At 36.5% G+C, this 16,093-nt stretch overlaps 1 protein-coding gene across 1 annotated transcript in view; it reads right to left on the reverse strand.

Annotated features, from left to right (window-relative positions):
* Positions 1-697: 697 nt before the first annotated feature.
* Positions 698-16,093, reverse strand: part of LOC110830240 (galanin receptor 2a) — a 39,378-nt gene continuing 23,982 nt past the window's right edge. Inside the window, exons 3-6 of the mRNA XM_022064909.2 lie at positions 10,871-10,994; positions 3,652-3,860; positions 2,651-2,798; positions 698-2,291 (exon numbers count right to left, since the gene is read on the reverse strand). Of these exons, the coding sequence (XP_021920601.1) occupies positions 1,833-2,291; positions 2,651-2,798; positions 3,652-3,860; positions 10,871-10,994 (940 nt within the window). The 3' untranslated portion in view covers positions 698-1,832. The remainder of the gene's footprint in view (positions 2,292-2,650; positions 2,799-3,651; positions 3,861-10,870; positions 10,995-16,093) is intronic.

A 16,093-nucleotide genomic window follows, 5' to 3' on the forward strand; every position in this document is an offset into this window, starting at 1 on the left:
AGGAAAACGAATGAAATGTGAGAGGGACAAGAAAAGAACAAAGCTACGGAAAAGACGAAGAAAGAGAGTGGGATTAATATACGAAATTAATCGTACCCCTTTGAGCTTCAGTGGACTGTTTACACTACTTCTTACGTACTTATTTAGTTAAATAAACCAATAAAGAATTTAAGAAAATTAAATCTGAAGATTTGCGACGATGTTTATTATTACAATAAAACTAGGACTGCATTAATCGTCATCAGGGCGATTAGTTTCTCCGCCTTGATGATGGAGGCAGCAGCGACCTCTGAAACACTGGTAAACTTCTACCAGACTACACGACGCTGCAACCCAGAAGACAGCCATCTTCGTACTCACAGCAGTGAAAACCTCAAATCCTGCTTTATGTTCATTAAAAACGACGTTTCAGAGATTGGAATATGACCAAGCAAGGGACTAGTAGCTGTGTCGATTGGGCTCAATAGATTGGCTTTTACCTCAGTACGGAGACAAATTAGTCTCCGAAACATCGTTTTTATTTAAAATTAGAACGGTTGATAGAGTCCAAGATGCTTCTGTAATGCCATAAAAAGCTGAAAAATGAAGTAACAGCAACGCAAATTTTTACATGTTTTTGGCAAGAAAATTTAATTAAAACACATGTCTTAATTTTTTCTTCCATAGAAACACATTTTTCTATAATGAGAAAGCTTTATTCAATCCACAAAGATAAGATACATTAAAATATTGATACTCTTGTCGAATATAAACTGCAGTTACAAAGTGAGGTGTTTTGTAAATAATATGGAGACTATCGATTGATCGAATGATCATTTGTATAAAGAAAACCCGGCAACAATGGTCGAGTTACCCAGGTCTTAAGCACCCCTTTATTAAGATTTGAAGTTATCATGTAAGCAGATTATGGAAGTAAATGATAAATTACGAGAATATTCTGCTGGATATAAAAGTAAAGTCTCTTTAAATCTAGCGACATGAATCAAGTTAAAGAAGGGAAAGACATCCTATTTGTTTAATAATCTCTTATTTTATCCACGAGTAATAGTTACTTCGCAGTCAAACACTTAAGAATGTTTTAATTAAACATAAGAACAATTTACTCAACGCAAGCCTCTGACGAAAAGAGGACAGCGCCGTGTTGCTTCGGCAACCTCTTCAGCACTAATATGAAGCGGGCTATTATAAAGACTACGGCCGTTCTGCTACCTGAAAAATGTTGGGCTTCATCACACGAAATTTGAGTGACAGTAATGACAAAGTTCTCAAGGAAGACCCTACACTAAGTCATTTCATGCAAACCAGTGGTACAAGTGAACAGGTGACCAGTAGTTAGCATGGTTTCTACAATGTTATGAATATAGGTATCTGGTGAGAGGTCAGAGTGAGCTGCCGTGGTTGAGAGCATAAAATGAATGTGCGTCATTGCCACATGTAGGTAATTGAAGTGAACAACTTCAGCCGCCGTTTCGTCTTTCTTCTCGCCCACTGAATTTAAAAACACTAATAGTTTTGAGTATGAAACTACTTTCAATATTTCCTGTGGGAGATATTAATGGGTAATACTACTAGGCCGTTTTGTCACAGAATCCTCAGAATTATGTAAGCCTGCAACTACATTTTTTGTGCCACAGCCCGATCCTAGCGATGTTTTTATGTTCGATATTTTTCGACGATAATACAGTTTCAGAACGTAGACGCGTCCCGCCTCTCAATGTTTGTTATGCTACGGGTTAATACCTATAAAATGAAAGTATGTCTCTACAAATGCTTATATTCTTAGACAGTTTTAGTACAAAAGACTCTGGGGATTTAAAAGCGTTTATCTGCACTCACACAGCCGAAGTTGCGGAATGCAGTGTTAGCAAAGCTTGTTCAGTGTCTGTGGGTTTAGTTAGGTCGGTGAGACAATTGGTAGTACTGGAAGAAGTCGAGGCACGCCCAGGTTTGTGTCTTAAACCCTGCACTGTGGTAGTACCGCGCTGTATTCTACTGGCTCGTGAGTAGGACCCGTGGCCAGTCATGACGTCACTGCCACTTCGCCTCCTTTTCCTGCAACCCAACTTTTCTAATTGACGTTGCAAAGAACGACGGAAATTTTTGGACATAAATGAATAGATAAAAGGATTCATGCAAGCGTGAATAAAAGGCAGAAGATTGAAAGTTACACGAAGTGTGTACATTGTGGGAGTAAATGAATGCAGATTGAACTTGATGATGACTTCCATGATGATGGGTAGGCCCCAGCACACTAAGAATAGGACTACCACTAGGATGAGCATTTTGATCACCTGCAACAAACAAACGGAAATAGCATAGGTTAGTGACAGCAAGAGTGAAGAGAAGTGGTAGCTGTGCGTGTTAACTATGTTCTGAAGTTTTTGTCAGACCTCCATTTGACAAAAATATAAGTTCCTGAAAAGTGGACAAACAATTTACCACAATTTAATAGTTTCTCCTGGGAGCCACTTTCGACAACTCTTCAATGTACAGGAAGTGGCCAGCCTAGATATAACTCGAAGACTGTATCGAATCGTTTATAAGACCATTTGCATTCACAGACCAGAAAGATATTATGATGACTCATCTGGCAGCAAAATTAAAACTTGCCTGATGTTTTCATACTTTTTGCGTAAAGTCAAGGACAAACCTGTTTCCGTGCTTTCCTTGCGTCGTCTCCCCTGTGCTTCCTTCCCACCCTGTTCATAAGAGCAGTCCTGCAAGTTGTAGCTCCATTGCTGATATGAAACTGTCCTGAAGTCCCTTCAGCAGAACCGTTGTGCAGCTTGGACTTCATGCTGAAGAAATATTACAGCAAGAGTAAGTATGCAAGGCACTATGTGCGTAGGTATCCCTCATGTTTACTAGGGTCTTTAAGTGATTAGCTGCGTCTTGTGTTGATGGAATTGCAACGCTTCGGCAGACATTGCAGTTTTCATATTCAAGACTCTTCCTGAAAATGGAAACTGCTTTGTTAGCCAAAACATTGGAAAACCTTGAAACCACAGCATGTCCCCGTTACGATAATGGATCGAAAATATGATTTAATAGATGACCGATATTTCTGAACTTATAGGAGCCATTTCCAAAGAAAGACGTCATCCGTGAAGTAATAAAACATTTCATATCTTAGAAATACGAAAATACGACGCCACATTGAGCGAGGAGTCAAGAGTCAAAGTCTGTTTACCAACTCTTCGACATTTTACGACTGTGTTATGATACACAAGAAATCAATATATACCACAATATTTTACTGAAAGAAATAAAATGCCTAGATCTCAAGATAGGTGTTCTCGTTTTGGCTGGTATCACCACTTCGAGTATTAGGCAGCACATAATTCCAAATCTAGTTTCAACGATTCAGAAATGGCGGATTTTCGAATTCTGCAATACAGACACTTACTCTAGCCAAAGAAAGACCGTGAAATGCTTTGATACGTTTCGTCTTAGTCTTTGTGGAAAAGTAGACTATGAAATTCACCCTAAAAATTCATCCCAACTTTAACGACCAGTAACTCGCAGGAATCACAATCGAGATCTGCCTAGTTCGATTTCTAGCCATTGATCAGTTACCCAGTGGTTTTATTACTTTGTAATTTGCACAGATAAATTATTAACCTAATCGCCATACATCGCCAGATGCCTTACCTCACGCTGTTTGTGAGCACCTGCATGCTTCTGGTACTGCGCCAAAGTTCCCGGATCACGTACGTGTAGCACACGACCATCAGCGTTCCGGGGACAAAGAACAACACCAAGAACTGGTAAATCGCGAATTTCCCGCTCTGCTGCGTCTCGTTGCAGTAGTGCAGGGTCACGTTGGTCACATTGTTGCTGTACACTATGGTAAATGTCTCCTGTGGGCACAAGAACATAGTGAACTGAACAGTCGAAAATTCGATTAAATTTTTACAATACAACCCATTGTTCGAGGAGGATTTTCATGCCATCTCACGTGTTCTTTTGTCCATTAAATATTTAAAGAACTTTATCCAACCGAAATATTGTATAATCTTTGAACTTTCCGCTCACATCAGAGCTTTCTTTAATTTTGACAGTCGCTTATGTGAACCAAACAAGTTTTTAAGCAAGCGTATCTTTTTTTAGTTCCCGAATCTACTCGTATTATCGGATTTCGGTTAAACTCTCCAATGGAGACTATACCTTAGCGGAAAAGTATAATAATTTTGCAATGACAAATTATTAACTACGTACATTTTATTGGCTTTGATTGAGGTACAGTGCTGTCTGTCTCTTCTTGAAATAGCAATAATTCTGAACACATGAGAAATTCTCTAAATAAATTTGTTTAACTGAGGCAAATACCAACACACATAACGAAATCTGAGAAACATTATGTATCTCAGAGAAACTGATATTATAATATTTAGTAACTTTACATGAGGCAACATAACCTACATTAACACAAAACAGTTTTATTTTCCTTAACCTAACATAATCCGTGCTGTGTTTTTGTTCGTCCTGGTTTCGATTCTGCCTTCCGACGAGTGAAACTCTATATCTTTAATTGCATTGACACATACAGGGAATGAATTTTCATTTGGAGGGCAAAAGTCTACAGCGGTAGATGCAGTTCGTAAACATAGTACGAATACAATTCTTACCACATTAACGTGAAATGATAGAAAATCACGGAGTCAGTATAAAAATCTACCAAAAAAAGTCTCTGCAAATCTTCGGTGGCCTTAATCGTTGATGTAGCCAATTTCTGATGTGACACAGATGTTGCCAAGATATGTCGCGTGTTATAGTCTATTATATTTTAAAACCTGATATTAATTACATAATAAACAGATTGTAAAAGATTGTTCTTGTATTGATAAAATGATTATTATGAAGCAGCAAAGAATTAAACTTTTAAAACCAGTTTAACTTAACATAGCCGACAAAATTCCAGCCTTTGTTAATGCAGAAATAATGCGTACAATGAAGTAAATAAGAAACCTGTTCTAACCTATGCTTCATCCTAGAACTTCTCGTTAAATACAATAATAAAACTTTGTCTTATGCAAAATAAAGGCGAAAGGATAACTCCTTTTTGCTAGGCGTTGTTAGACAGCTAGTTGAGGCTTACGTTTGCGGCGAGCATAACAAAGCCTGGGTGAATGGAGGTGGCTAACGATGGATTTTATCTGATCGCTTCTGTTCTTTGCCAATGTATGGAGTACCACTAAACCACGAAAGTGAGACAGATGACTACATTTTTTTAAAAGTGTTAGCTGATCTAACGCGGCTGATACGATTAAAATAAACACTCTGCTCCGTCACACTTCGGTCACCAAGAGTCTGGAAGGCAGCGCCTCTACTGGCTGAGTGAACTCACTTGCTGTCTGGTGCAAAGCAAAAACGCATTAAGACGGCCAAGAATCTGTGTCACCTAAAGTTAGCAAAAATGGCATAAAGCAACCTATACACAATCCAGAGTTAGAGTAGAGGGTGTTTCGTCCAAGACAAGAGCGTAACTTATTGCGAAGTGAGAAAATTAATGATGAGGGGCTTTACATTATGTGTCCTGTTATTGATACGATTAAGCCATGTAAGAACAGATGGGCCGGACTTGTAGCTTGATTGAGGGAAACAACAATCTTTTACCAAAATTTTGTTAGAAATCTCAATTGAAGATAGAAGAGACTACGAGTGCATGGGAAAATAGTAACACTTGAATTTATAGTAATGGGAGTGAATATGGTAAATAAATTAAACTGGTATGTGACCTCCTGAGCAACTAGGAACAGATCAAAGGAGATTCTTTGTCACGTAGTGAGTTATACACTGAACCATAATTGCTCTACCGTATGTGTCATTTCAGATTGTTTTGTCGTAGAACGTTGAAGTCCACAAGTTTGATTCTCGAGGGCCTGGAAACGACAGTTTTTAATTAATTTGTAATATTTCAAATTGTCCTCAATTAATACTATATCGTTAAGTATTTATCTGTGTTTAAATCATTTATCTTGTCCCTTGAGAGTTTTGCTGTTCTCACGGCGGTGAGTTCGAAGATGGCTGTCTTCTCGGTTATTGCGCCGTGTAATCTGGTAAAATATACCGACGTTTCAGAGATCCGTGCAGCCTCCATCATCAGGGCAACAACCCAGAAGACAGCTATCTTCATCTTATGCCCTTTATTTATTCTCAAAATATTAAGTACGTGTTCTAGAACGTAGAAAGCCGTCTCAGCGTACTTTAAGGTAGTACCTAAGCATTCGCTTTGACATAATGAGTACACTCACAAAAATCAGCCAGGATCAGTCGACATTCGAGCTGACTGTCATATTATTACAAGCCTTGTCACTCAACCGTATGCTTCGTTGTCTAAACTGTAATATTTAAAATACTGTGTTTTTCTTGGAAGAAGTTTGCGACAAGTTTTATAACTTCGAGAAGGAAGTATTCTGTAAGGATGAGATGCCTGCTGTCAGTGTAACGCACAGTTTGGAAATCACTTGCTTAGTATTCTAGAGCGAGGGAATCTCTACCATTTTAATAAAATACACCATGGTAACTGATTTTAACCCTTGATATGAACACCAGATGCTATGTCTGTTTCTCGAAAGGTTAAAGAAAGTTTGAAGGATAAATAAAGTGTAGAAATATAACAACTTCTCTGAGATTTATACCAACTTTACCTCCCGGAATCAAATGTGTCGCCCTCGGAGTGAACATTTATGATGACATTTCCTGAAAAGATTTCGACTCCGTCATGTTTATGCACATGTAAGATATAAAAATTTTAGAGCAACATGCGACAATTCCCTTGCCGCTCACGTACTGTTTGTCTCGCTTACAGCACTCGCTTACGTCGTAAAGGCTTCTAAGTTTGCTCGCTGCAATTTCTCATAAATATATGTTTAAAGGTGAGAAATATTTTCACGCTTTTAGTACAAGAAAGATATTTTGTATTCGAACACAAAAATAATTTCATTCAGTATAAAGTCGCATATATTTAATAAACTTTTAGTAAAATGTATTAAACGACTTTAGCAATTCCGTTTCAAGCTTAATTGAATTTTTATATTCTTAGATTTAAGAATACAGTAGATTCCCGATTACCCGGGGGCGGATTACCGGGGTATATCTGGTTTAGGCTGAAATTAAAATTAATTTAGAAAATCTGTCGTAAAAGATAGTGCCTTTAAAAATAAAGGAATAAATACAACAATGACATATTATTGAATGTATTAACACAAAGCATTTGTTGCTAAAATCTGAAGTTTACGACAAGAGAACATTATTACTATGCGTTGGAATCCTTTCTAAAAATTTTTGGTATGTTCTATGTGAAATTTGATATAAAATCATTTCTTATTAGTGAAGTTTTAAAAGCTTAAGTAGTGTATGTCTGTGTTAAATTTACGTATTTGTTACATTTACATGTTTTCTTTAATTTTTTGCGGATTATCCAGGGTTTCGATTATCTGGGAAAATATATTTCTCAACCAACCCAAATAATCGGGAGTTTACTGTATTAGTATTTTTACTTGTAAGAAATATTTTAATAAACTTTCGCTGGTGAGAACTTTATTATTTGTCTAATAAATACACCACGTGTATGCAACACGCCTGTCAGTATAAATAAATGTGAACATAAGGAAGAAGTGATTGGGAAGATTCTGAAAATGGAGTCGCAGATACATTCGTGATTACAAAGTGTAGATGACAGATATTCAGATGAGTTGGGAACAGGACTGTCTACTGTAATATAAAAAGTAATTCTTTTTGGATCGAGAAATTAGCTATTAATCTGCAACATATAGAACATGTTCATTCCAATGAATATTCACTAAATCAAACATTTTGCTGAAAGCAAAATTAACAACCCCTTAGCAATATACAGAGAAAATAAATTATAACAGTTTATTGATAAATGTCACTTCAAAGAATAATTTACACACAGCTAACATTACACTTACATACGATTTGAAGCTTTCAACACGATCACAGAGGGACTACCCAGTCACATTTATTATCTAGTACGAAATTTCACAAGGAATGAGTTCCTTTAGCTTGTAACTCGTTTTTCTGTCTGTAGCTTTCGTGGTTTTACCAAGTCCATTGTTTATTTCTTCCGCGTATGCCGCAAATCGTGATTTTATTTATAAAATTTCAGTTTGTTTTACAAGAAAGAAATTAACGCTTACGATGAGTCTTCACCTGATGTTTAATACGTTTCGCCCTACGGAAGGGTATTTTCTGAACGTTTCCGAGAACATAGGTACTCTCTTGATAAATGATAACTTTACTACTGTCGGGTATGTAGCACTGTCTTGAATTGTATTTATGAAAACTTCATAAAAATATTTATTAGCGACGACAATCACTTACGGGAATATTATTCCTGAAGTTTACAGTTTATTATCCTCCTCAGTTATCGTACTTCTTCCCATTGGATAAAAAGCTCACATTTGACCTGGACTTTGTATTGCTGTGGCCTTCATTCCGTATTTGTTAGAATGTTCAAAGACTCAGAATTTTCAAATAAAATTTAGCAATTGATCAAGTGGCATTTTCAATAACTGTTGACGTTAAAATAAAAAGCAAACAAATATTGGGTGTATGAATAAATAAAAAAGTAATTGAATTATTTATATTTTGTTTTTTTATAAAATATTCATTGAGCAATTAATACGTAAATTACACAAATATTTACATAATTAATATTTATAACATTATCCGAACTACTTTCTTTCTGATCACTCATTTGAAAGCACAGTAGCAACGAAATGCACAGCCTGCTCTAACATTCAATAATTCAGTATAGCTCAGTCAATGTAGTGACTAGGCTGTGGGCTGGAAGACCGGGGTTCGTTTTCCACTACGCCACAGCGTCCAGACCGCCTCTTATTCAGTTGGTACTGGGGTTAAAGCGGCTGGGGCGTAAAGCTAATCACTCACCTCCATGCATTTAAGACGGTAAAAATGCGTGGATATACACCTCCAGTGCCCATCTGCCTGACGTAGTGTGTAATTAAGTATCAGAGACTATTTTGGCTTTACCTTAATATTTCTCTGCGTGAAGTTTATTCGGTATACGTACTCAAATTCCTGCTTCTTATTTGATGGAGTGCGTGCGTATGTTTCGCAGATATATGTCTGCCATCTTCTTGAGCTTCGTAATTGTAGCCAGGACAAGCCTCTTTCTAATAAATTATTCATACATTTTTCATGCCAGCTCTTTCAAAACTCTTGCATAAAGACTTGTAGTCTGTGCGATACTTTCATACAATTTTAGAAATTCGTTGCTTGGCTCCTTAAATACATCTTATCCCTGATTTAGACTTTAATGATGTTTGTAGTATTTTTACTACACATTTTACATTTTACATTTTCATTATCTTCTCATTTCTTTGACACAAAGGAAAGAACGATTTAAAATGGCTGACTTCGTGTAGAACTAATAATGAGAAAGTTAATTAATTATACCGCTTTATGCAGACGATATTATAAAGGAACATAGGACGGACTTCAGTGTCTAAATTAACTCGAGAAATTTAACATAAAGAGAAAAGAAGCACTTGAAGGCTTGGTAAACCGCCATGCCGTTTAATGTCACTAAGTCCTTGGTACATGGCCTATACTTAATTACAGACTTCTTACATAACTTCTATGCTGTAACATCTCGACAGTTCATAACCGCCTTAGAACTCCGGTTTTTTTTCCTAAGCTGGTTCTACAATTTTTACTTTTATCTTCATATCGTGTTTTCCGAGGTTAAATTTTAATATAACTCCTCATTAATAGCTCTGTCTCTTAAATAGGTCCTGTATAATGTGTTTTCCCAAACAAAATTTTTGTTCAGTTCTTGTTTTACTAAAGCGAGGCATTTTAAATTTATATTAAGATGACAATAGCCTAAATAACATTCTTTTGCTTTTGATCTGAACATTAATAACATTTTAAATTTGTGTCACTTGGTAACAAATCAAAATGATGTTCATGATACAATTAAGAACAGATTCTGTTTGGGAAATGCTCGCTGCTCTTGGAAGCCTTTAAGTTCACGTGTCCTGCCTATAGACTGAAGCACAAAAACTATTCTTTTGTATACTGGTATTACATGCACTGTAAAATTTAGTCTCTCACTGGAATAAAAGAAAGTACATGGAAGTTGTTTGAGGAAAAGTGCTGATAACATTTAACGCTAAAAAGGGAAATAAGTATGGAAAATAAATTCACTATTATGAACTATTCAGTCGAAACTGTTAACGATAATTAAGTCAGAGACATGTTGCGCGGTTGTAAGAAATGATAAGTATATGGAAATGCTCGTAAGAGCTCGAGAAATGTAGGAGATGCTCACTTTGAAGACTAAGGCATAAATGGGAAAATAAGATTAAGACGGATCATAACAGGGCCCAGTAGCGGGCTATAGTGAACAGAATCTTCAACGAATCTAAGGATTACATAAAAGGAGGCAATTTTCTTGGCTAGGAGAGTGAATTTTAGCTACTGGAAGGACTCCACTACATCGAATTAGTCAGCTTTTTCGGATTACACTTTCTGCCCTCTTCTGGATCAGAATAATATCATCCCCTTAATGTGAGAGAAAATATAATTTTGTTTATTTTATATTTATGTTTTTGGACAGCAGACAAAAGATTTCGAACTTTATGGTAGCAAGCATTCCCCGAATTAATTTAATTTTAATTTCTGTGCGAATGCATGTCTGATTTATTATTGTAAGTACCGAAATGTTTTATCTTAGTCACACATACAAAGAATTTAATAATTGTCTATGTATTATGTGTTTGTGTTCAGAATTTTGAAAATCGTTGCAACCATCGGCTTACTCTAGAGTAGGCTCCGTGTTTGTTTTGTGCGCGCTCCGTAGACAGCTCACTAGACTTACCTTTGTCAGGATGACAGGTGACGTGAGTAATAGAGACAAACACCACACCAGCAAGATCGCACGTCTGCAGTTGCTGATCGTGCACAGTGACCGAGACTTAATCGGGAACACGATCACAATGAACCTGTAAAAATCATCGCTAAGTTAGAAACACTGATTTTAACAACTTATGTTTGTTATGGCAGTGGTACTGGAAGAGCACACACACACAAAATTGTTTCTGCAAGTAAGAATTAGATGTGATAGTTGTAACCTGGAGAGGAAAAATCTTACCAGAAGAAGAGATAGGACGGTGGGACACATTCTGAGGCACCCAGGATTGGTTAATTTAGTAATGGAAGGGAAGAATTGTAAGGGGAGACAACAATTGGAATATGCTACTCAGATTTTAGAGGATGTGGGCTGCAAAAAATATGTGGAAATGAAGAGATTGGCGCAAGATAGGCGAAAATGGAGGACCGCATCAAATCAGTCGAAAGATTGATGACAAACAAAGAAAAACATTCGTGCGGAGGGAATAGGTAAAATCCTGACGAATAAATAATTTCTATAAATCACTGTAAAGGCATGTTCTTGGGAACAGGGATAATAATCATTTTCTGTGATAATCGACGATAGATATCAAATGATCACGCCTATGACAATCTATCGGGAAAGAGAAATTGATAAATGTTGTTATTGAATTTGCCTGTAGTAAAACAGCGGGAACTCTGTTATTGAAGTATAAAATACACATATTCTTGTACCCTAATAGTAACATATATTTGGATGTACTATAACCATGAAGTCCAATTTATTATTTGACGATCGTTATGTGGAAAAAAAAATTTAGCGACTTAATAAAATATGTCTGAATGAATACTTTTGAAGTTTTCGTTTGAAATTCCTCTTTTGCAGCTGATAATTACTCAGAAATTTGCCTGAAATGTATATTACCCATTCAAATTTACCGTCCACAGTGGCTAATGTGAATAAAAATTTTAATAGGTCGACGACTTTTAGAAAGGGCTGTTAACCCATTTCTCATAGAAACACCTGGAATAATTATTATGATCATATACAGGCAAATAAATGCGTCTAGATGGCATATTAACTTTCTGCTGAATTTAATGCAAATTAGTAGATTCGTTAAAAGTTATCAGAAAAACAAGATCAGAGTGGAGTATTTATCGCATTATCAGGCAGTTTATATTTAATGAACATTGTAAAACATTTACACGTGAACATAGAAACTACCAAATGTATCGACGTTTCATTTGTTAACAAGCCAGGCATCTCTACAAAATATTCAGATTATCGATATTTCCAGAAGAACAAGCTGTTGTTCTCAGATATCAAGTGGTCCCTCGTGCGAAGGTAAATTTAATTAACCTTAATACAGTGCAGACACACTACCCTCTCATCTACATAACCTGTTAAGAATATGAGCACAATTGAGACGCGCGTCATAAAAAGTAAACAAATGCTAATGGAAAAAACAGCGATACGAGAAACGGTGAACTTGGTGGCTGTTAGTCATAAACGTTTTACACCCTTCATTATTCGCAAAAGACTGTCAGTGCACAGTGCTAGACTAACAATTTTATGGGTATTCTTATTTCGTGACGTCATTTCCGTATTCTTTTTGAAGATTTTTGTGTTGAAGCTTCAATCAGTATAGGCCCTCTTTACTAATACAAGGCCTGTCGGAAAAATAAAACATTAGCCGATTAACAGTACCCACAAATATTCAATCAGTTATTGAGACATAACATGAAAATGACAGCTTTGTGCTGTCTTGAACAAAAAGATCGCTGGTTCTAATACCTCATACAGTGTTAATCTACATTCGTGATTATCTGTGCGCTGTAATCCTGTAGAAGTATTCGATTTTTCGACCATTACTAAAGGATTCGTTGTTGGGCAGTATTATTGTTTAATTTATTCACTATTTTACAGGGTATTTATTTCTATGTACCAGAGACAAACCTTGCCCCTGAGGTACACTGTGTAGCAGCAATTTCCGAAATACATTTTGTTTTTAATACGTGTTACATGTATTATGTAATTTTGTTGTTAGGGATGACAATATATTTTACATCAGGGTCTTTCGAATGATGTATGATGATCCTAGAATGACAGTTTTCAGAAGTACCCTAATGTCGTGTTCGCCCAAATATTTTTTAATGACTTGGAGACAGCTCCAGTTACTCCTATAATAATAATAACAAATAATATTAATTACTGTTTTATTTATGGGTCTTAGCGCCGAGTAGACTCGTGTGTATATATATATATATATATATATATATATATATATGTCAACGTTTCGCAGACACAAATTATTTTCATCTTCAGGGCTGAAGTGGCGATGCTGGGCAGTGGAGGCATTTGTATAGGGAGGGAAGACTGAGGGAGTAGGCCAATAAGAGACAAGAAATGAATGAAAGAAGGGTGAAGGAACTACAACGTCTCTCCGTCTCAGAAAAACACACAAGATTATAGAAAACGATTGTAATTTCCCTCTGGTGTCTAAATTTTCAAGGATTGTATGTCTAGACTAAACCCAGTTTCATTTTGGACGTAATTGTATAGAAAACAACGGCCTTATTATGAACTCTCTCGCTCTGCGAGCAACATTCTCTATGAAAATGAAGTGGGCCCTGCAACAAGCATAACTTTCCGAAGTGATCTCCGAATTGTGACGAATGACAGATCGGAAAGAAACGAAGTTCGGTCCGTGTGGGCGAGACGTGTAACGAAACGAAGTTTGAGATTTCGTTTAATAATACGTTTTCTAATTAAAGTGACGTGATAGTAGTGTGCTAAAGTGTGGAATAATATAATTTGACATGTGTTATAGTAGTTAAATTTGTAAAGCCTTGACAACAGACGACATTCAGTGTGGAACGGATACTGCAGCCGAAGGAGACTGGCTAAAGGTAAGGGACTGGAATGATATGTAATGGAGAGTTCTGGAATTCAGTGAGAAGTATGAAGTACTGTTATGTCGAGGGGCCTGCTTATTATTTTAGATCATGTAAACATAAGCAGTGTAATACGGCAGGTATATAGTGTGATTAGACAGCACGGCAACTTTATGAAAACATTTTCTTGATACGAACAGTTCTTCATATTGAAACAAACAGGCACGAGGCTTAAATGTAAGGTGTGTGGGTAAGTCTTGTGACTGCTACATCACAGAAATGGTGGGTTGGAATCCAGTCCGTTGCATGGTTGTATGTCCGCAACTCGACTGTTCTGGCAAACGTCTTGCGATGGCTCAGTCGCCCGTCAGATGGATCTTACTAAATGGGCAAGGGATTCAATTTGTCAGAACTAGAGGTCGAAATCTGTGAACGCAAAAAATAGGAAAGAGATCAGAAATTACATGTTACTTTTAGGTGTTTATCACTCTCTTGCGTACCTATGGATCCGTCCATATGTCTGTGTGTGTCGCCTTCTTCCTAAGTATTAAGCAACCCGCATGCCATGTGGTTACTGTTGAAACACGTGGTAGCGACAATGGGAGTAGAAGTCGTCGTTGAAGCACATTGGTGAGCAACGATTAGAACCGAAGGCATTGTCATTGTGAGAAAATACGTAGGTCATTAAAGACTCTGAGAAACTGCCTCAGATCACATTACTGCAACAGTGACCTTGGATACCACTGTTGCTATGTCATTATTGAGTAAGAGTGGTCTAAATCCACAGTTGTTTTGAGCCGTGGTTATCAATCGACAAAAGAACTTGCTTACGTCACCGCCCGTTATGTGGCGTGGAGAACACTTTTGGAACGCTTGAGCTCTTATTAAAACATTCCCCATTTGAATGAGAGACAGTTACGCACATGACAGGCAAAATAAACCATTTGGTACTATTTGTATCTTATTGCAGTTAACGTGTAGCGGCTTCGGCTTTGTTTAGATTCAGATTTTATATTCAAGTGTGTTTGTTGGTTTGTTTATGTGTGATTTATGTTAAGGTCAGTTGGTTTAAAAATATAGATAAGTCATATATATTCGTAAACCTCTGTAATTCGGCATATGAAACTGATAATCGACTGGAAAATTCGACGCCACCCGCGTTCGTGAACAGCAATATATCCCGAATTTTAATAGTTACAAACATAACTGATTATTGATACATTCTGTGAAAAACGTACTTTTTATCATTTTTATTTCAGAAGGGAAGTAAATGTTTCATAAATATTGTCAGGGAGGGTCATTAAACATTGTAGGAATTATAAAAATAAATAACATTAAATTGATTTATTACACAATGAAAACTAATTATTGTCCTTAAAGACATTATCACAGTCATCTTCACTTAAACTGCAAATTCAAATTTATATCATGATAATTTGGAGGAATAAAACAAGATCTTGAACATCTTTAATCGTCTATCCATTTATAATCTCCCTTCGATAGAGTAGGAAACGTCCAGAATATTTTTGCTTCAACCTGTCAATACGTACTGACCTTCCATGTTTCTTTATATGTAGTAACAGGGACATATTTGTCATGAACTGAGTGCTTTGCAAATATTTTGTATATATCTTTTCAATAATGAACTAGAATGAGACGTCTCTGGAGAAGTCTAGGGGACTGTCATCATCACAGACTGCTCAGTTTTATCTATGAAACAATCTGTGACTTAAAGTGTGTCTTCTTCTTGATCGGTTTGTGTCACCATGGATTGCTTCCCCGTATTGCTAATTTTTAATAACATTACACCATTCATCAAACTGTAAAAGTTTCCTATCTTTTGTGACAAAAATTCCGATCACAGCGATGTGTGTGACCAGGTATTAAGAAGGCACGGTCAGTGGATTCAAGACTGATTTGTCTGGACCAATGATACCACAGCGTAAATGTAATCCAGCTTTGTTTTACTCAGGGAAGTTGCCTGAAAACAAAATTAAATTATTTAATACAGTATTTCGAAGTGTGCGTTTCTTCATAATGCAACGTCCAACTTAATCTATTTCTCAGTGTTTCATTCGAGACAGATAAAAATCCTGTACCAACTTCACAATTATGAATACCGAAAATGAATGTCCGAATCTAGAGATCGTAGAAGCTCTATTATTGTGGCACGAGTCATTCTTCTCGTCTCCTTCAGTGATCTTTGTAATGTTCATTTTCAGCTTGACAGTCGTTTTCCATTCTCCATCAGATTTTACTTGAAGTTCATTACAGACTGCATTTGACTGTCATAGGAAGGTTGAAGCCAATGTTGTAA

Source organism: Zootermopsis nevadensis, unplaced genomic scaffold (genome assembly GCF_977971745.1).
Source record: "Zootermopsis nevadensis isolate Lab colony 2312 unplaced genomic scaffold, Znev_1.0 Znev_ptg000025l, whole genome shotgun sequence".
Taxonomy (NCBI): domain Eukaryota; kingdom Metazoa; phylum Arthropoda; class Insecta; order Blattodea; family Termopsidae; genus Zootermopsis; species Zootermopsis nevadensis.